General features: G+C 30.5%; 2 protein-coding genes across 2 annotated transcripts; one reads left to right on the top strand and one right to left on the bottom strand.

Moving 5' to 3' along the window:
* Positions 1-9853: 9853 nt before the first annotated feature.
* On the bottom strand, positions 9854-11655 carry LOC18104404 (protein SRC2 homolog). The gene is made up of 2 exons (XM_052446401.1): positions 10595-11655; positions 9854-10483 (listed from the first exon to the last, which is right to left on the bottom strand). Exons 1-2 carry the CDS (start codon positions 11524-11526, stop codon positions 10468-10470), a joined length of 948 nt encoding a protein of 315 aa, XP_052302361.1. The 5' UTR covers positions 11527-11655; the 3' UTR covers positions 9854-10467.
* Positions 11656-13546: 1891 nt separating this feature from the next.
* LOC112326053 (protein NRT1/ PTR FAMILY 5.10) lies at positions 13547-16400 on the top strand. Its single transcript, XM_024593291.2, has 4 exons — positions 13547-13803; positions 13875-14092; positions 14194-14744; positions 15571-16400. The coding sequence occupies exons 1-4, from the start codon at positions 13680-13682 to the stop codon at positions 16385-16387; spliced, it is 1710 nt and encodes a 569-aa protein (XP_024449059.1). The 5' UTR covers positions 13547-13679; the 3' UTR covers positions 16388-16400.
* The last annotated feature ends 4709 nt before the right edge of the window (positions 16401-21109 follow it).

Below are 21109 nucleotides of genomic sequence, written 5' to 3'. Positions count from 1 at the left end.
CTCGAGTTAACATATCAAACTTGCAACCTAAGTTATAAGACCAAGGTAACCTCATGAAAAGCAAATCGAAAACAATGACTAATTCAAATCCCCAATGAGATTAAAAAAACACAAAAAACAACCTAAGTCAATCCATCAAACTCATGACCCGAATCATCAGACTAGGACAACCTTATAGAGAAAAAATTAAAAAAATAAAATAATTTAACCTGAGTTAACTTATCGAATCCATGACTTTGGTCTTGAAAGTCGAAATAACCCATAGAAAGAAAGTCGAAATAACCCATAGAAAGAAAGTCAAAACAAATTATAAAACTCAATTCTCAATCGATCCTGTCGGACCTAATGTTGAACGATTAAATTTGTAAAAATTTCAATTAAAAAAATAACATAAAAAATAAGTCAAGTCAACATGAGTTAACCGTTAAGCATTATTTCTGGATCATGAGACCAGAATAACCTAATGAAAAACAAACCGAAACAAATCATGAAATCTAATTCTCAATCAAACACAATATTAATTGATGAAATTGAAAAAAAAAAGCCAATTAAAAAAATAAGTCAATTGGGTTAACCCGCGACCCGGGTCATGAGACGGGGACAACCCAAGAAAATCAAGTCTAATGTTGAAGGACCCGTGACCTGAGTAATGAGACCGATATAACCTCTTAGAAAGAAAATATAAAAATGACCTGATTTAACCAAGGTTAAAATATCAAAACATGTGTCCTTGATCGTGGGGTCAATATATTCTCATAAAAAACATATTAAAACAGATTATGAAGCTCAATTATCAAACGACCCAGTATTGAATGATAAAATTAAAAAAAATCAATTAAATAAAAGACAGAAAAAACAACCCGAGTCAACTCGGGTTAAGTCATTAAGCATTATTCTCGGGTCATGAAACCAGGATAACCTGATAAAAAGCAAACAAAACAAATCATAAAGTTTAATTTTTAATCAAATCAATACTAAAGGATGAAATTGAAAAAAATATAATTAAGAAAAAGAAAAAAATATAAGTCAACCAAGTTAACCCGCTAAACTAGGTTAACATGTCAAACGTAGGATATGTGTTATAAAAGTTCGGTAACTAAATGAAAAAATCTAATAATAAAGGATGAAAATTTTAAAAAAAACCATTGATTGAAAAAATCAAAGAAAAAAAATATTATTCTAATAAAAAGTGCTTTGTGAGGAGGGGTACAGTAAAACTTTTATAGTTAATGTTTTGGTTTAAAATTTTGTTTTATTCATGTTTCTACCTCTGAATTAAAAAAACAAATCATCTAAAAAGTGGAGGAGAGAAAAAAGTTGTTGGTTGGCTATCTTGGTTAATGAGTTTTATTCATATTTCAAGCCCTGAATTTATTTATTTTTATTTGTAAAGAAAAATAGTTGTTTATCAAGAGAAGAAAAAAAAGCTGTTAGTTTGCCACGGTTAATGAGTTATATTTCATGAAATGAGTTTTGAATGAGATATATTTATCTTTTATCCTGAAAAAAAAAGATTAGGGTTCAATTTATTTTTTATTTGAGATGATTTTTTGAATTTTGACTGCTTAAAAGTTGGTCACTAGTTAGATATAGATTTGTTGAGATTTATAAGGTATGTTTTTTAATATTTTTAAGTGAGAAAAAAACTTGAAAATAGATTTTTTTGGATACAAGAGGTGGAGAAACATCTTTTTAGCCATCTTATATCCTTAAAAAAAAAAACCAATTAGTAGACGATGAGAAATCTATATATATATATATATATATATATATATATATATATATATAGTGGCGAACAACGCCCATTAAAAAAAAAAATGAAGGCCATGACACGCGGTCTTAGCTTTGCAAGCCCACGCTCCCTTGTCCTCCTCACTTGTCCTCCTTTGTTATGGACCGTACACAAACACTTGATTTCTTTTTGTTAAAGCATTTATGGTTTTTTTTTTTTAATTTTTTCTTCTATTTTAATTAATTGTTATTAAAATAAATAAATTAAAAATATATTTAGGATATTATTTTATTAAATATCGTTTTATATTTACTTTGTTTTTAAATAAAATTATAGCTTTTTTTATAATATTGGTGAATGTTTTTTTGTGTAGCTCTACATGATTTTTTTAAATTTTATTAGTTGGTTTTTCTCGATACATTTATTTTTATTATTGTATAATTAAATAAAAAAATAAACTTTAAAAATTTCCCTACCACATCCCGTGAGCAATATATTATTTTTATAGTTTTTAATATATTCATGTCAACATTATCAAAATATTTTTTTTTATTAAAACTTGATTTTATAATATTAATTAGTTTTTGTTTTAAAAAATAAATAATCAGGTAAAAACAATCTGAAGTGCATTAATAAGATAAAAAGGATTTTGAATAGAGAGATAATTTTAAATTCTCCGAATCTTTTTTTATATATTTATTCTAATTGCGCCATTTCTTGCTAAAAAACAAAGAAAGATATCAATTAAAATGGGGTTTTGTTTTAAGAAATTATTAAAATAGGTTCTGAATTCCGGATTTGAATCAAATACATAATATCACAGATTTGAATAATGATTTTTTATACCTTTTTCACACACGAATAATAATAATAATAATAATAATAATAGAAAAGGGAACATTTTATATAGGAGGATGATGGACATCAAACAAAGGGTAGAATTCAAGAAATGAAGGTGTTGGATAAGTAGTCAAGTACGTATAATTTTTTATCCTATATATTTTCAAGCATAGTTATTAGATACATAATATATTTATGACAAAATAAAAATAAATTAACTTGAGTATGCTTAGTCAATTGTTCAAAAAGAAAAGAAAAAGAAAATAATAACAATAATACAATAGTAGTGAATGACATTTTTTTAATAATTATTTATTACTTTATAGTTTAATAACATTCCATAACAAACTCATCCTTATGCTATATATGCTACCATTTAAAAAGAAAAGGACAAAAATAGGCTTATTTTTTAAGGTACAAAATTGTCACTAATGCGTACTTGCCTTGATGTTTATGACAATTTTTTGAGTTTTATTATTTTATATTCTCAGTCTTATATTCGTAAATAAAATTACTATGAGCTTTATTTAAATAAAATTCACATTTATTTTTTATTATAAATACTTAGATAATTACGAATATTTTTAACAATAAATAATGTTTATTCTATCTTGTTATACACTATTCATTATATTAAATATATAAATAAGTTAATTTTTATAAAGTTTTAAATTAAAACAAATAAAGATATAAAAATTATATTAAATTGATATACTATTTTAATAATAGCGTTATTTTTTAAAATCAATTTAGCCACTATATGTTATTTATATACATTTTAATTCAATTGACATAATAATAAGTTGAAATAGAATCCAACAACATAATTTATTATTAAATAATTTAGTTATTAATTCTGAGGGATTGTTCAACTGGTCAGATTTTGAGTTTACTTCCCAATGATCACGAGTTCGAGTCCTCTCAGGATCACTGAAGGCTTACAATGTCGTTAGCTTCAGGACCTGTGGGGTTAGTCAAGGTACACACAAGCTCATATAGAAACCCCTATTAATAAAATAAAATAAAATTTGGTTACTTCATTTCACAAATTACATCACATCACAACATAATAATCACAACCAACAATTAAAACACAAAATGAAAGAAAGCGGGAGCCAAAGAAACTAATTTAGCCTTGATCATTAACAAAATAACTAAATGCCATGGAGCTTGTTTCGCATTCATATAAATAGGGAAACAAGCTAAGATATATTTTTTAATTGATTGGTTAATAACTTCGCGTCATAGTTCAAGCGGTAAGCGTCTGAGTTGATGTCAAGATCGTGATTTTGATTCTAAGTAGTTAACAATATGTTTTTTAAGAACATAAATGACTTTTTTGTTTATTTTTTAAAAGTAAAATATTAGCCCAGGCCTGCATGTCTCTTTCAGGCCCACACACTTGAGTTTTATTGTAATATGCCTTTTGATTTTTTTTAATTTAATTTTTTTTCAATTCTATTTTTTAATTTGAGTTTTTATTTAATTTTATCGATAAATTTATTTTTTGTATTTTTTATCATATAATAAAAAAATTAATTTGACCAAATAAAATCCATAATCCAGGTCATGGATTTGTCGAATTGTCAGGTTTAACCTGACTTGTTTTTTTTTTTAACTTGCCTAGTCAATAACATCATATCGAGGCAACTTACATATAATTTAATTTAAAATTCAAGCTAAAAAAATAGTTATATTGGGAGTTTTGGAGTTTAAATTGTTACATCAAATTTAATAATAATACCCAAAAAAATTTTACATTCTAGATAATATTATTTTAATGTTATAAATTTTTTTGGTCCAACCCACAACAATAACACAGTAAATAAAGTAAGTAAATACCATAAGAAAACCTTAAATAAACACCTTAGCTATAAATTTGTTATCTCAATTGATTCATCAACAATTTACTAAGCTCAATGAAATCTTCCATCCATATTCATTAATGGATTTCACCCATATTAATTATTATGTGTGAATTTTAAGGGGTATAGCTTAATTGATTAAATCTTAAGTCTAAAGGTCAACAGTTCGAGTTCCATAAATCTCAAGGCCACTGGAGACTTACATGGTTGTTAACTTCAGGGCCCGTGAGATTAGTTAAGGTGGATACAAGTTGTCCCAAACACCCATATTAAAAAAAAAAAATTATGAGTATGTTTATAAAAAAAATTGATAAATCAAGAATTCTCGCATCCAATTGAGAATGTTTTTTTGGAAACTTAAACATTTGGGATTTAGTTCATGGTTTAGAGGCTATTTTGAGGTTTACCCAAATACTAGTCATGTGCAATGATGATTTTACTTTTAGTAAAGTTAGAATTCCCTTCATAAAACTTTTGATCAATGTGGGCAATCACATCCAAAACCAAGCTTTATCTATTGAATACTAACCACTCTTCAAGTAACTTTCTGCGGATGGGCAAAATTGAACCTCGTTACACCACTTTCTTGTCGCCCTCCCTTGTAAAAAACCTGCAAATTAACAAGAGCAGGATCACAATGAAAAAGTCATTATGATTGGCAAAAAAGAGTGCGAAGATTCTCCATTAGGGAAGCTACCTAGGTGGGCTAAAAATTGTGCCTAGCTTGGTAATATCTTAGCCTTATATCTTGTGTTTGTATTTGAGGTGGAGGTTGAGGTTGAGGTTGGGTGTGGAACCCACTAAAAAACCACAAAAAAAAAAAATTAGCTTTTGTGGTTGAGTTTTGTGCATAAATGGGTTGTATCCTATCACAATCTCAACCACAAAAGCTAAAACAAACAAATCCAATCTTGCAAGGATACTCTGTTAAGGTAAGTAATCGTGTGTACTGTTTTTGAAAATTTTTATTTTTATTTTTATTTTTAAATTAATAGTTTTTTAGTGTTTTTTTATTGTTTTGATATACTAATATTAAAAATAAAAAAATATTATTTTAATGCATTTTCAAGAAGCATTTTAAAAAACAATTTCTACATATTTCCAAACAAACTTTAAATATAAATTTAGGATATTGAGTTTTTTTTTTTAATATAGATACAATCTTTTTAAAGCATTAGTTACATAAACTAAAAATATATATTTTTAATTGTTTTTTTTTGTTAAGAAAAAAATCAACAACACCGTAATTTGATCTCATATGTTGTTAATGAAAGTGAAAGAAAGAGGCCATATTTACTTGATTGATGACTGGTGGTCTCTGCAACATTTCTCTGCCATATGTGTGGTCGTTGTTGGAGTTGATCCCTTGGTCATGTCTGAAATTGCCACTGACAACTGAAAATCCATTACTACAAGGCACAATCAATGGTTTTGTGGGCTGCAAGGGCCATCCTGTCTCCAAATCCAACTCTGTTGGCTGTAGATCAGCTTCTGTCATTACATGTACAGTGCTTGAATTCTTATTTTCTTATTAAAACAATATGATCAAATTGCACAATTAAAAATTAAAAAAAAAAGTTTAAAATCAAAACTTATTAATCATCATGACATAGTAATAAAAACTTAAAATTAAAGAATTTACTCCCTTATACTGGAGGTTTACATGGTCATTAACTTCAAGATCTGTGAAATTAGTTGAGATGCACGCAAACAGATCCGGACATCCATATTAATAAAAAAAAAAATAATTAAAGCTTATTTAAGACCATATATTTTTTTCCATGGAATGTTTAATGGGTATACTTGGGGTATATAGCCGACCCAATTAATCTTTAATTGGTATTTTTATGTATATGATGAAACTCCCACAAGTTTAAGCTTCAAAATGTTCGAATATCATCCTTTACAGTTTCTAATTTATTGTAGGGTCAACCATACAGCATAGGATGAACATAATTACGGTTTAAAACTTTACTTTTGAACTAGCAAACTCAATCAATTTTATCCCTTTTATTTTATAACGTTTTCAAAACTTTTCCATAATTTATTTACGATTAGAAAAGTTTATCGATGAAAAACACTTTCAAATAAAAAAAAAATTTGATTTGATTTTCAAGAAAATACTTTACTTTTATTTTAGTCGGAATATACTTTTTAGAAGTTGAAAAGAATTTAAACATATTTTTTTTATTTATTAATTATATCAAATTTGATCTTTAATATTTTGATTGCTGAATATTTTGTTTTGAATTTTATTTATTTATTTTTTTAATTTCATTCATTAGAATTTGATTTTTATATCAACTTTAATTCTTATTTTTTTTTTTATTTTTTTTATTTTCTTAATTGAATTCTTTTTATTTATTAGATTTGGTCTTCATTATTTTGATTTCTATTTATTTTATTTGAAGAAAATTATGAAATTAATTTTTTTTTTCAATTTCATCATCCTTTAACAATTTCATATGACAGATTTAGTCCCAATTCTTTTAATAAATTTAATAAGTTATTTTTTAGCTTATTTTTCATGGCATAGCCACACATTGAAAAATTTCTTCCAACTTATTTTTCATGACACTACTAAACATAAAAAAATAATTTATTTTATATGAATCCAATTTTTTTAAAAAAGAATTATTTTTCGGCAAACAAACAGGGTTTTAATTTGGTTTTTGTTTGGTTAGAGCGGATACCATTTTTATTTCCCCCACTTTTGTGATGTTTAGCCAAATTAACTGATTTGGCTCAATTTAATTTGCTTAAGGTAATAGCTCACTTCGATTCATTTATAAATTTTGAAATGTTTTAAAATTAAAAGTTAAAATTATATTGAAATTGTAGTTGGAATTGCATTTGAAAATTTTAATACATATTTATTTGATTCAGCTCAATTTAGTATGGGAATAAAACTTTCATAATAATTCGTATTCCCATGATTTTTATCACCTTAGAGTATTAGTTTTTTTCTTTTATCTTTTAGGTGTTTATGTATTGTACTTTTATCACCCTTATTTTTTTTTTAGGAAATAAAAATGCATAACATTCTATTTATAGCAAAACCTAAACACCATATAAATAGCAAAATATCAATTTTATCCTTAAATAATATCACATATAATATTTTAGGCTAATTTTAGAAATTTATTCAATCAAGTCTTTACTTGATTGTTTTTAGGTCTAGAACTGTAATACCATGCATTAATTACATTATAGTCCTCAATTTCTAAAATTTATTTATAATCAAGCCACACTTGATTAATCATCTCATTTTAATTTTTGATCAATGGTTCTTATGTGTGTGACTCATTAGGTTTCCTAATAAGTTGGTCCAAATATAAATCATAATCCTAAATAAAATAAGATTAAATAATTTAATTTTCTATCAATTAAATAATTAATTTATTTTTATTTGAAGATCAAGTACAATATCTAGCAACCTGTTATGATCCTTCAAATATTAAAAAAATCATAAGTGGTTTGATTTAATCTTTTAGTGACTAGTTTCTCGGTATAATTATTATCCCTTCATTATGATTTTTTCAATTTAAACATTACAGCATGAAGTATGTCTGTTTTGTTAAATTATTTTAGTTTTCAACATTATAGTCATTGATTATTTGAATAAGTTTTGAAAAATTCTTTTCAAAACTTATTCCACATTGGCTAAGGATTTCACAATCAATACTATTTGAGAACATATGAAATATTTTTCCTAATTCACCTAGAATGATGAGTCATCTCTTGATTACTCAAATACCTTCATATAGTTTATGATATACTCAATATCTGTCTATTGTTACCTTTGATTAAGACAACGTGTGGTTATAATCAAAGCATAACACTTCCTATATAAGATAACTTAGTGATCTTAAGTCTAAAGATCACTCACACAACTATCATGAGAGCCTTTCCAAAGACATAAGTGATCTCTCCATATAAAGTTCTTTTACGAGTTAGTTCAGTGTATATGTCATATGACAAGTGCCTGTATATTAGTTTCAAGCCTCAGTTTATAAGACAAACAATTTCCTTTCATAAAGGAAGGAATATAATATGCACTGGTCTCGAAAACTCTAATTAATGTCTAGTCTTAATAGAATATTGTTGAGGAACATTTAGAAACAATACTTTGATACATTAGAAATCTTATAATTATAATAACTTTATAATTTTCTGTGCAAAACATTATTGTTCCATAAATTTTATCTTTACTCTAGATTTATTAATCAAATATTATAGATTATACTGATTAACTGCATGATATATTCACTAACAATTTGCTTATAATGCATGGAAGTAATCATTTTTGTTGTGATGCACGTATTAATGTATGATATTTTTTTGCATGCATGAAAAGTACTATAATACTTTTTGTGATAAACAAGATTCAAAGGCATTCATGATTTCACACGGCACATAATGGTTTGTTTTCTTTCATAAAGATAAGAAAAGAAATATATGATTTTTTTTTTCTAGTAATCACTAACTAAAACATTGTCCGGTGTTGCAATACTTGATATAAATGATAGTCTTATAGCTTTAATTAATATTTATTTTTAATAGAATATTAACTGAGAATATTTAGGAATAATACTTTGATGCAACATGAATCTTATAATTATAATAATTCTATAATTTACTTTGTAAAATATTTTTTTTTGTCTCATGGATTTTATCTTTACTCTGGATTCATTAATTAAACATTATATTCATTAATCAAATATAAATAAATATTAAAGATTTAGAGTTTTATGTGTGACCAACTAATTGGTTACAAAATATATTCACTAACAACTAGGATACATGAGAATCATTAGACATCATATAGAGTGGCATAACTTATCTTTGCAAAAGATTTAGAATGTGGATTTTTGTTTTCTTACCTTACAATTAAATTTGAAAGCTAGTAATTTTCCCTTGGATTGTTGGGACTTGCCTTGTCGAATCTGTCTGCTATCCTTCATTCTCTCAATTTCAAAGAAGCCTTGTTCTTGCTTTCAATATATATATATATATATATGTATATATATATATATGGTCACCGTGGGCACAGGCCTTGTACCCAGGCTTTTGGAGCCCATCTATTTGATGGGGGAAGACCCAGAGGAGAGCGAAGGCAGAAGCTCATTCTTCATGTCATTACCTTAACACTTTCAATCTTATTCTACATCCAAGATTACATTAGCTGATTTCTTGGATTTGGGATTCCCTGTTTCATGATGGTTCTTGCATTGGTTCTCTTCTTGTTTGGACCTCAAACTTATAGTTATTAGATCAAAGAAGGGAATTGCTTCTTTACGAGAATTGGTCAGGTTTTCGTTGCAGCAACGATCGAGGAATATGCAGGCCATGGAAGCTGATCATAGAACCTTGGCCCATGAAGGCTGTGACCAACTCAAGTAAGAGAAACTCTATGCGAACAACTGGAACTTTAATGTTGTCTATAGATAAAGAAGTTCCTTGACCTGGAAATTTGGATCCTCCAATGTTACAGGTTCCTCAACAAAGCCTTTCTTGCGCTGGATTGCTTTGGAGAAGACGGGGTATGCAGTATTGATGAAGATCAAGAAGCGAAGGCAGTGCCAAGCGTTTATTCCTATAAGGGCTACAAATCTATTATATGCCATTGTAGATGCACAATACTCGACATTTTTCACCATGCAAGGAGCTAGTAAGGATAGAACAATTGCATCAGGCTTCATAATACCAACTGCTACGCTTCTATCCTTCACAAACCTGACAATCGTTATGCTAGTCCCTGTCTTTGATCGCATCTGTCCCTTTATCAAGAGCTTTAGCTAGGAAACCCTCTGGAATTAGAATGCTTCAAAGGATTGGAACTGGTTTGTTCTCAGCTACCAATTCCAAGAGGGTTGCAAGCTATTCCTTTGAGCAATCAAAATAACGGTAGCCATATACACAAAATGTACACCAGTCTAGTACAATTATTTTGAATACAATTTCTTTTAATCGTGCTTCGATTCTGCTAGTTAACTAGGGAATTGATTGACAAATTTGTGCACTCAATTGCTACATCTTCCAGGACCTGAAGAGGACAGCAAAGCATCATGACAGAGATGCCACATCATTGTATCTGTCATTCTACAGCGAAAAACATTAGGTAGCAAAAGCACAACAACAAGTCAACGTTCATCACCTGCCATTCCAAAACGATGAATGATGAACTCTCCCCAATCTCAAATCATTTGCCCGCATCTCTTCGTCAGCATATGTCGGCAATTGTCTATTAGCACCAGGAGGCCAAGTATGGAACAGTGGAGGCTGAGGCGGGCAGTTACATCCCCATGCCCCATCCACCATCGGTGGTGGTGGTCCTGGTGGTGGTGGTGGATAATAGGCTTCTGGTGGTGGTGGTGGTGGATAATAGGCTTCTGGTGGCGGCGGTGGCGGTGGATAATAGGCTTCTGGTGGCGGATAATAATTCTCTTGGGAGGAATATTGTATCCAATCTGATGTATAATGAACTTGAGACACAGTGTCTGTTTCCTGGGAGTTACCTTCCAAATCCAACGTTGGATAATGAGCTTGTTCTGATAAACTTTGAACTTCCGATGTTGGATATGGCTGATTATTGACTATTGGATACCCAGTGATGCCAGCTTGTGAAGAATTAGTCCCCATGTTCTTCACCTTACAGGAGAATTTTAGCACGCCATTGGGTTTTCCATCTGGAGTTCGAACCTCGTAACTCAAAAACCTGACAATTCCATTAGCCTCCTGGATCAAATCTTTCAAGGGTACACGAACTTTCCCAATAGTTTTGTCTCCAAAATAGAGACCTTCATGACAGAGATCGAAGTGGATAAAGAAATGATCACAATCTTGAAATGAAACCTCGGTCAGATCGAAATGCATCTGGTGATTCCATTCGGGATTCCCATCTCCTTCTGTGTCAGTGGGTGTTCTTTGTTGCTGTTTCTGCAGCTCCAGTTGTTTTTTATCAGTATCACCACCACCATCATCTCTCACGATTGAAACAAGAACATAAACTAAGAGTTTTTTGAAGAAATTGAATGAGTTTACGTCTTTACAATACATCACTTTGAGTTCCATGGAGCCTGAATCCATAGAATATTATTTTCTTTTTATGATCTCTCCAATGCTTCTTATAGAGAACACCGATTGAGGGAGTGAAGATATCTAAAACCGTTGTGGATTCTCTCTCACACGTCATATACTCGGTCGGTGGTATATGGACCCCGGATTTTCCTATCTCGCAAAAGCTATTAATTATCCAGTGGTATCATACTATTTGTTTTTATATTTTAAAAATATTTAAAAAAAAATTAAATTTTTTAATATTTTATGCTTCAATTTAATATATTTTTTAATATTTTCAAATCATTTTAATGTGATAATATAAAAAATAATTAAAAAAATATCATTTTAATGTATTTCTGAGTAAAAAGCAACCGCAACTACAACCACACTCCAAACAGGCTCGACGGTCCTCGAAGGTAAAACTTTGGTTCAATCTATTTTTTTATGAAAATTATTTTTAAAAAAATAAATTATTTTTTTGAATCGTTTTATTATATTAATATCAAAAATAAATTTTTAAAAATAAAAAATATTATAATATTTTAAAAAATATTTTAAAAAACAACTATTATAATATTTCCAAACATCTTTAAAATACTAAGCTAATCATGACCCTATGAAAAAAATATGAATTTTCATACTACTAAATACTTTTAATTTCTTTTTTTTTTTTATGATAAATATATCTTTAGTATCCATATTACCATTCACGAAAGGTTTGGATGGTTTTTTTAATCAAATTAAATATTATGATTAAAATTTCAATTAAATAAATTCATTAGGATTTTTTTACTCAAAACCAATTGGATAGAAATATATTACTTGATGGAAAGACACGATTATATCCCTAATGTTATTCATGGACTATTGGTACTTGACAATTTATATTCAATGCTTATTTGCACTTTGACAAAAGTTTTGTGTATTTTATCTTTTAATTTATATACACGCTCAAACAATTAAATAAACTGATTTAGTTATAGTTTTTTTTTTTTTAAAAAAAAAACTTATGTAGCATCATTGAAACTTCAAATTTAAGAAAAAATAATTTGATAATAATTTATTATTGATAATTAATTTTTTTTCTTAAACTAATATGACATTGAAAATTGACTAAATACTCGTAAAACACTATTTGTACTATGATTTGGCAAATCAACCTCGTATATATGGTTTTAAAATTCAGCCCGATGAAACGACCTGGAATCCGGTTGATCTGGGACTGGAACAAGGTCGGGTTCATGAAAAAATAAGGGTAGTTAAAAACCCGGCTGACCTGGTTCACCCGGCAAAACCCGGTTAAAAACCTGGTTACAACCCGCTGACTATTTTTTTATTTTTTACCAAAACAATGTCGTTTTGATTTATAAAAAAATAGGGTTGACCCGGATGACCCAGTGACCCGTTCAAAACCTGTAACTTGAATCTTAGGCTGAATCAACTATCAGACTGGGTTTAAAAACACTGGAATACCGTATATTTCTTCCTGATAAACTTGGTATGTATTCGTATGGGCTACGGCCCTTTCCAAGCTCAAGCTGCTGCAATATTGGATCTCTTATCAGACTTGGACTCATCGTGGGCCAACACGATGCTAGCCATGACACGTGTATTGTTTTTAGTGGTCAACAATGCCGTGTAAGAGAAATTATGGAAGAAAGAAAGTCTCATCAAGGTCGTTGAAAAAACCCAAAGACGTGATAGAGAGAACCTTCCTAAAAGGATTAAGATCCAACAATAATTATATTAATAATTATTATTATCATAATCAATTAGTACATTTAGCGCACACTACTTTCTCTTACGTCCTTTCATTGTAGATTGTACCTAAATTCTTTGGAGTGATATAAAAGAACTCTGGATTTTCAACAAAAAATTTGACATTATAATTAAATTCAGTTATAATAGTATAATAACTCAATAAAAAATAAATTTAATATTAATTAATGAAATTTAAAAAAAATTAATTAAAAAAAAAGGAAGAAAAGCAAATTACTATTTAAATGAATAATGTTAATGATGATAAACCTTAATAAATGAAATGTAGTGGTCAGAAACACGCAAGAGTTCGATTTCACTCCACCTATAATTGACAGCTCGTTGATGGTGAAACACGATCGTCGCTCTCTCTATCTCGAGTGCTATAGCTGGATCTGGATAGCTGTAGTGTAATAACAATCATGCCCAGTTCTGACACACAAACTCCCCTCTTACACGAAGCTGTTGATGGCTGCGTTGACTACAATGGCCGCCCTGTTTACAGGTCCATCTCTGGTGGATGGCGATCGGCTTTTTTCATAATAGGTAGTAACAAAAATTTAACTGCTCTTGTAAACATTAACACAACAAAACATTGACACAGAAGCTGTTTGCAGGTGTGGAAGTTGCAGAGAGGTCAGCGTATTATGGGATATCTTCCAACTTAATAACTTATTTGACGGGAGCGCTTGGCCAGTCAACTGCTACTGCTGCAGAGAATGTAAATGTCTGGTCAGGAACGACGATGTTACTTCCTCTGTTGGGTGCATTTATTGCTGATTCTTTCCTTGGTAGATACAGGACTATTGTTGTTGCTTCCTGTATTTACATTTTGGTAATAATACAAACTCTCGTTCTGTCCCTATACATATTGTTGATTCATTTCAGGCCCTTGGGTCATAAGATGGAGTTTGATTCTCTCTGACTTAACCACAGGGACTGAGCTTGTTGACTCTGTCAGCAGTGCTTCCTTCTTCTAGAGATTCTGGCTGCCAAACTGCTGATGCTATCAGCTTGTGCTCTCCTGATCCCCGACAAGTAATTTTATTCTTCTTTTCTCTCTATATCGTAGCAATTGGTCAAGGAGGTCACAAGCCGTGTGTTCAGGCTTTTGGAGCTGATCAGTTTGATGGGCAACATCCCGAGGAAAGCAAAGCCAAAAGCTCATTCTTCAATTGGTGGTATTTTTCTATGAATTCAGGGATGGTGGTAGCGCTGTTAATCTTGAACTACATCCAAGACAACCTTAATTGGGGACTTGGATTTGGAATCCCATGTATTATAATGGTTGGTGCACTTATTGTCTTCTTACTTGGAACTAAGACATATAGGTATGGTATCAAAACGGCAGAGAGAAGTGCATTTCTGAGAATTGGCCAGGTATTTGTTGAAGCTGTAAGGAATTGGCGAACTAATTCTTCTGCCATAGATTGCAGGGAAGAAGAAGCTCTTGGCATCGTACCTCACCAATGTTCCGAGCAATTCAAGTAAGAGAAACCATTTTCCAAGTTTTTTTTACGTTTTCACAGCTAGAACAATAGAAGTGATATACAGTTTCAATATGCCAAGAAGATTTAGAATCATCAAAAACCTTCTCTAAGCTTCAATCATTTAGGATTATCAAAATCTTGAATATCATAAACATTAAAATATTGAGCTCTGTTACAACTTTTTTAAGCTGTCATGAGAAAATTTGTATCCCCTGTGGTAATTTTTTTTTTCTGGGGACACCTAAGAGCTATAGATACAGAGAGAGTCAAAATAGGATGTATATGACATTTTTTAAAACTTGGGGGCTGGGGCTAAACATAGAGGTATACAGTAGGCTCACCCATGTTTGTACCTACAATCTCCGGTGAGGTTTGATAAAGAACACAACTCAAAAGCAATAGCTAGGTTGCCGATTGATACTTAAACTGTACTAAATCACGATGTGAGACTCTTGTCACCGACGTGATGTACAAAGCATCTTAGTTGTGTTTGATTCGTGTTTCCTATGGCATTCAACAAAGAAGATTATTTGTTGACTTGTGCCCTCCTGCCAGTCGCTTGAACTGTGAAATCCAGGAGTTTGTGAGAGAACTTTCTTCAATTTTAGAATATCTTATGTTGTGACTTGTAAGGGAAACAGCTAGTTCATTAAATAGGATTACTAGATGCTTTATTGTCATCAAAAGGGTGTTGGTTCACATCTGCTCGCACAACAACAGAACAGAACATTTTATCATGGTTCTGAAGAAAAAGCTCTTATATCAGTGCATAAAATGAGTTGTGCTGATCCACCAATTTCGGATCTTCTGATGTGTTAATCAGGTTTCTCAACAAAGCCCTGCTTACCCCAAATGGCTCAAAGGAAGACGGGAAAGTTTGTAGCATTGGTGAAGTTGAAGAAGCTAAGGCAGTACTTAGGCTTGTTCCCATATGGACTACATGCTTGATATATGGTATTGTTTTTGCACAGTCCTCGACTTTCTTTACTAAGCAAGGAGCAACCATGGATAGATCGATTTCACCAGGTCTTGATGTTCCTGCGGCATCACTTCAATCCCTCATTTCCCTTTCCATTGTTTTTCTCATTCCATTCTATGACCGAGTCCTTGTTCCTACGGCAAGAGCTATAACCAGGAAACCTTCAGGCATTACAATGCTTCAGAGAATTGGAACTGGGATATTTTTATCTGCTCTGTCTATGGTTCTTTCTGCTGTTGTTGAGATGAAGAGACTGAAAACTGCTCGTGAATATGGACTAGTTGATCTGCCAAATACAACAATTCCAATGAGCGTTTGCTGGTTAGTTCCACAATATATCGTGTATGGAGCTGCAGATGTTTTCGCCATGGTTGGTCTCCAAGAATTTTTCTACGATCAGGTCCCAAGTGAATTGAGGAGTGTTGGTCTTTCACTCTACCTTAGTATCTTTGGTGTAGGAAGCTTTCTAAGCAGTTTTCTTATCTCTGGCATTGAAAAAGCAACTGGTGGGGATGGTCATGGCAGCTGGTTTGCTGATAACCTGAATCGGGCTCATCTTGATTACTTTTATTGGCTACTGGCTGGGCTAAGTGTTGTACAGTTAGTTGCTTTCCTGTACTTTTCAAAGTCTTACATATATAACAGGGAAGGCACTAGATAAATTTTCACTCGTATTTTGCAAAATTCTTCCTAAGACGATCACTCATTTCAAGTGATGCAACAGGTGACAATGTTTCAGCTAACGATTCTTACCTGCAAAAAGAACAGAAAAAACCTGCATTTCTTTCCATATCTTTATGAATGAAAACAAACCATCGTCCGCTTTGTAAAATCATGAGCTGCCTTTCAATCTTGTTTATGCCAGAAGGGATTGCAGTCGTATTCATAAAGGCAAAAAACATCATACATTGAAACGCACATCACAGCCGAAAAGATGACTTCCATCCATGCATTATGAACAGATATCAGAAACTATGAGCTTTATAACTAGTAATTTATTTTTTCAGCAGAGACACAGCGATATGGTTAACTGTTATGAATCTTTTTATTATACCAAAGACCCTTTTGTATGAACTATGAAGAGCAAATTATAACTTTATTCATGTGGTTTTGATGATTTTGTAAATTAGTTTCTTTAGTTTTGAAAATCATAAGCTATTCCTTTAACAAAAATTGATTGATAACTGTTTAATTAATTGTCTAAATTGCGCTTTTCATGTGCATTTTTTGTTCGTTTGTTTGCAGGAGGTGATGTTGAAAATTTTGAAAAGAAATGAAAGGAATTTTAGGAAAAAAAAATTAAATTGCCATGGAAAGTAATGCTAGAAGTACTTCGCAAACTAAGACTAATGTTATTAAACCAAGGAAGTAAATAGCCCCTTTGAGAGAATTGGTCAGGTTTTCGTTGCAGCAACGAGGAACAGACAGACAAGGTGATCATAAAACCTTGGCCCATGAATGGGTTGTGACCAATTCAAGTAAAAGAATACTGGAACTCATAGTTATCTGACCCGGCCCGGGGGCTGGGGGCTGGGGGCTGGGTCCTGGGTTTCATGGATCAACCCGAAAATTTTTTTTAAAAAATATTTAAAGTTTTAATATTTTATATAAAAAAATTAAAAAAAAATTCATATGAATATAAGTTATATATGTTGTAAATAATAAAGTTTAAAAGAATATTTTAAAATTTTTTTTATCCCACATTGAAAAGATACTATGTTATACTTTTAAGTTGAAGATTTAAACTAAAAACGTTTTTTTATCCCACATTGAAAAAACATAACTTTTTTCTTGTGAATATAGAGTATATATACTAAAGGGCTTCAAATCCCACATTAAAAAGATATTATGTTATCCTTTTAAATTGAAGCATTTAAATCAAAAAGTTTTTTTATCCCACATTGAAAAAACATAACTTTTTTCTTGTGAACATAGAGTATATATACGAAATAGCTTCAAATCTCTCATTAAAAAAATAATTTTGTTTGGGAACATAAGAGTATATACAGGGGTGGAGCAAGAAAAAATAATGGGGGGGGGGGGGAGTTAAACAGTAAAATTTCTTGGATAATCTTGCATGTCTATTAACAGTAAAATTTTAATTATTTTATACAAGGGAGGGGCTGGGAAAAATTTCCTTGCAGGGGCCGGGGCCCTTGCCAGCCCCCCTGCCTCCACCATTGAGTACATATACTAATGGGTTTCAAATCCCACATTGAAAAAACACAACTTTGTTTTTGTGAACATAGAGTATATATGCTAAAAGGTTTCAAATCCCACATTGAAAAGATATTATGTTATCCTTTTAAGTTGAAGTATTTAAACAAAAAAGTTTTTTTATCCCCCATTAAAAAAACATAACTTTTTTCTTGTGAACATAAAGTATATATACGAAAGGGTTTCAAATCCCACATTGAGAAAATAACCTCTTTTTTTTTAACATAGAATATATATACTAAAGAGTTTCAAATCCCACATTGAAAAAACATAATTTTTTTCTTAAAAACATAGAGTATATATACTAAATGGTTTCAAATCCCACATTGAAAAAATAAAATACTTTTCAAATATTTATATAGTGAGCTTTAAAAAGTGTTAATAACCAACTAAAAAAATATGAAAAAAAAGGGTATAGGAGAAAAACCACATTTGAAAAAAAGAACATCGGGTCTCGCCCGGGTCATGGGTCGATCGGGTTTGGCCGAGTCGTTGCATTGGCTGGTCTTTTGGCAAACCCAGACTGGTCTAGCTACCGGGTCGACCGGGTCCTGGGTCGACCCACTGGGCCAGTCCGGGTTTAATAACTATGCTGTAAGTAAAAAATGAGCACAACAAAATCATTTATGTGAAACCCCTGTATATATTTAAAGATTTTAATATGCATATTAAGTATAAATCAACTTGTTATTCATATCAAGACAATCCTAGCACACATGCCAATTAAACAATATATCTATGTTTAAATTAAAATAAAGAAATGTACTAGTTGAAGTACTTTACGTAGTAAAGTTTTTGTTGTTATAAATGATGAATTTTGTCTTTAAAATTTTATTGCTCAATTTTTAGTGCAAATGTTGTTTGTAATAAACCTCTTAAGATTTCAGTAACACCACCTTGGTTTAGAAACACTTCTAAACAAAGTTTTTGAACCAAAGTAGATGGACTTAATAATCTCTCAACAAAATGAACTTGAACTCTAGATTTGGTGGGAATATACACTACTACATTTAATAGTTTTACCGATAAAATATTCTGTCGGTATTTACTCTACTATTCCATCAGTGTGAATTTTACTGACTGATTCACGGACAAAAAACGTTCATCAATAATTTCTTTTCTGTATGTTAAAAAAAACCTGATGGTTTTACAAACAAAAAATACGCGTTAAAAAATTAAATGTTGTGATGTTGCATCTTCTGAAAAAGGTTTGTAAAAGAAATATTTGTATTGGTTTGCACAAGGAGAACCTTATGTTCCTTACAAGACTATGTTAAAAATAATTGTTAGCTCAACATCTTGTTCTAGCAACATATATGGAGTTATAAATGATAATAGTAATCGTTATAGGAGTATGGTGATAGATGCAACATGAATGAATCATGGTTATTCAAGTGAAAGTTCACATGTAAATAAAGAACCAAATGTAGATGAAATTAGGTTGTTTTAACTTTTGAAAGATTTTGATGAACTATTATGGGATGAGTGCACTAATCACAATAAATTTTTAGCTATTCCATGAGTGTTTACCATTAAGTCAGATTATAGGTTGAGTGAGTTCGGTTATGATAGCATCATCAAATGGGCAAAAAATATTTTATCTAAAAGAAATAGGTTGAAATAGAACTTCCATACTATAAAATCTATTATGAAACCCCTTGGTTTAAGATACCAAAAAATTGATATGTGCACAAACTTTTACATGTTGTACTATTATGAAGACGCAAATATAACTGAGAGCATAACTTATTGGCATGCTCGGTATAAACTTAATACTAGTAGAGGAAAGACACTTGTTACATATAAAAAACTGAGATGCTTTTTAATCACCCCTTGGTTGCAAAAACTTATTAATGTCTTAAAAGACTGCTGAACATATGACATTGTTTTATTCACATGATGCAATGGATGGAGTGATGGTGCACCCTTCTGATGATGAAGTTTGTAAGTAATTTAATAGGGTGCATCCTTAATTTTCAATGGAGCTATGGAATGTACATTTTGGTTTGCATATAGATGGGTTAATTCCATTTGGGTCATTTATCACATCCTGTTCTTGTTGGCAAGTCATATTAATAGTTTACAACTTGATCATAGGGATGTGAAAATAATATATCATAAATTTGAATTGAGGGATGGAATTGAAAACCAATAAAAATAGTACAAAAGGGTTAAGAAAAGAAATTAAAAATCAAAAGAATGAGGACCAAATTGAAAAGAAAATATACCATAAATCTGAATTGAGGGATGAAATTTAAAGCCACTAAAAATTGCACAAAAAGGTGAAGAAAAGAAATCATAAATCAAAATAATGAGGACCAATATAGAAAAAACAACACGTGACAAATTGAGATTGAAGTATGAAATTGAAAAAAAAAATCAAAACTTCACAAAAGAGTTAAGAAAAAAAAGAATAGGGACCAAATATGAAGAAAAAATAAATTGACGGGTTGCTTTGAAAATGTGAAGGGCTAGACGCAGAAATCAAGTAGAGAGAAAAAAAGAAAAAAAAATAAAGGGTCGTCGGTGCCCAATTGAACGTTCATTGCTAACATGCGTAAGTTAGGGATGAAGAAGCCGCTGAGACAATTCGGATGCCTATTATAAAGCCATTGTTTGGCTACCGAGCAACACAACACGCATTGTCCAAAGACTATGACCAACATTCACAAACTGATACGAGCAATGAATATGTTAGCCAATGATTTTTTTAATAATATTTATTATATAGTAAAGTGCAAATATACCCCTTAACCCACCTAATAATAACAAAAAAAAAGTGAAATAACAAAAATGATATGGACCAAAGTTAAAGTATTTTTTACTTAAGAGCAATCTAGTAAATTCATTATGTATTTAAAAATAAAAAAACCAAAATAACTCTAAACTGTTTGGCTCTAAGAGTAATTTTATAATTTTATTGTTCAAAAAATTATAAAAGATCTTCTTACCCCACCAACCGAATCAAAAGTTTTTGTCATGAGAGGCATAATCATAATTATTATTATTATAATCCAGTCACTGAGTTTAGAAATACAATATTGGACATCATGTTCCTCACCCTTTGATTTTGGTTTAATTTATTAATGTTATTGTTATAATGTCTTCAATCGTCTCAATTTATCTTTGACTTTGGAAGCTTACCTATACATGGTGGCATTTGTTC

The sequence above is a fragment of the Populus trichocarpa genome, chromosome 13 (assembly GCF_000002775.5).
Source record: "Populus trichocarpa isolate Nisqually-1 chromosome 13, P.trichocarpa_v4.1, whole genome shotgun sequence".
NCBI lineage: Eukaryota > Viridiplantae > Streptophyta > Magnoliopsida > Malpighiales > Salicaceae > Populus > Populus trichocarpa.
This window is presented reverse-complemented; position numbering and strand designations above follow the sequence as displayed.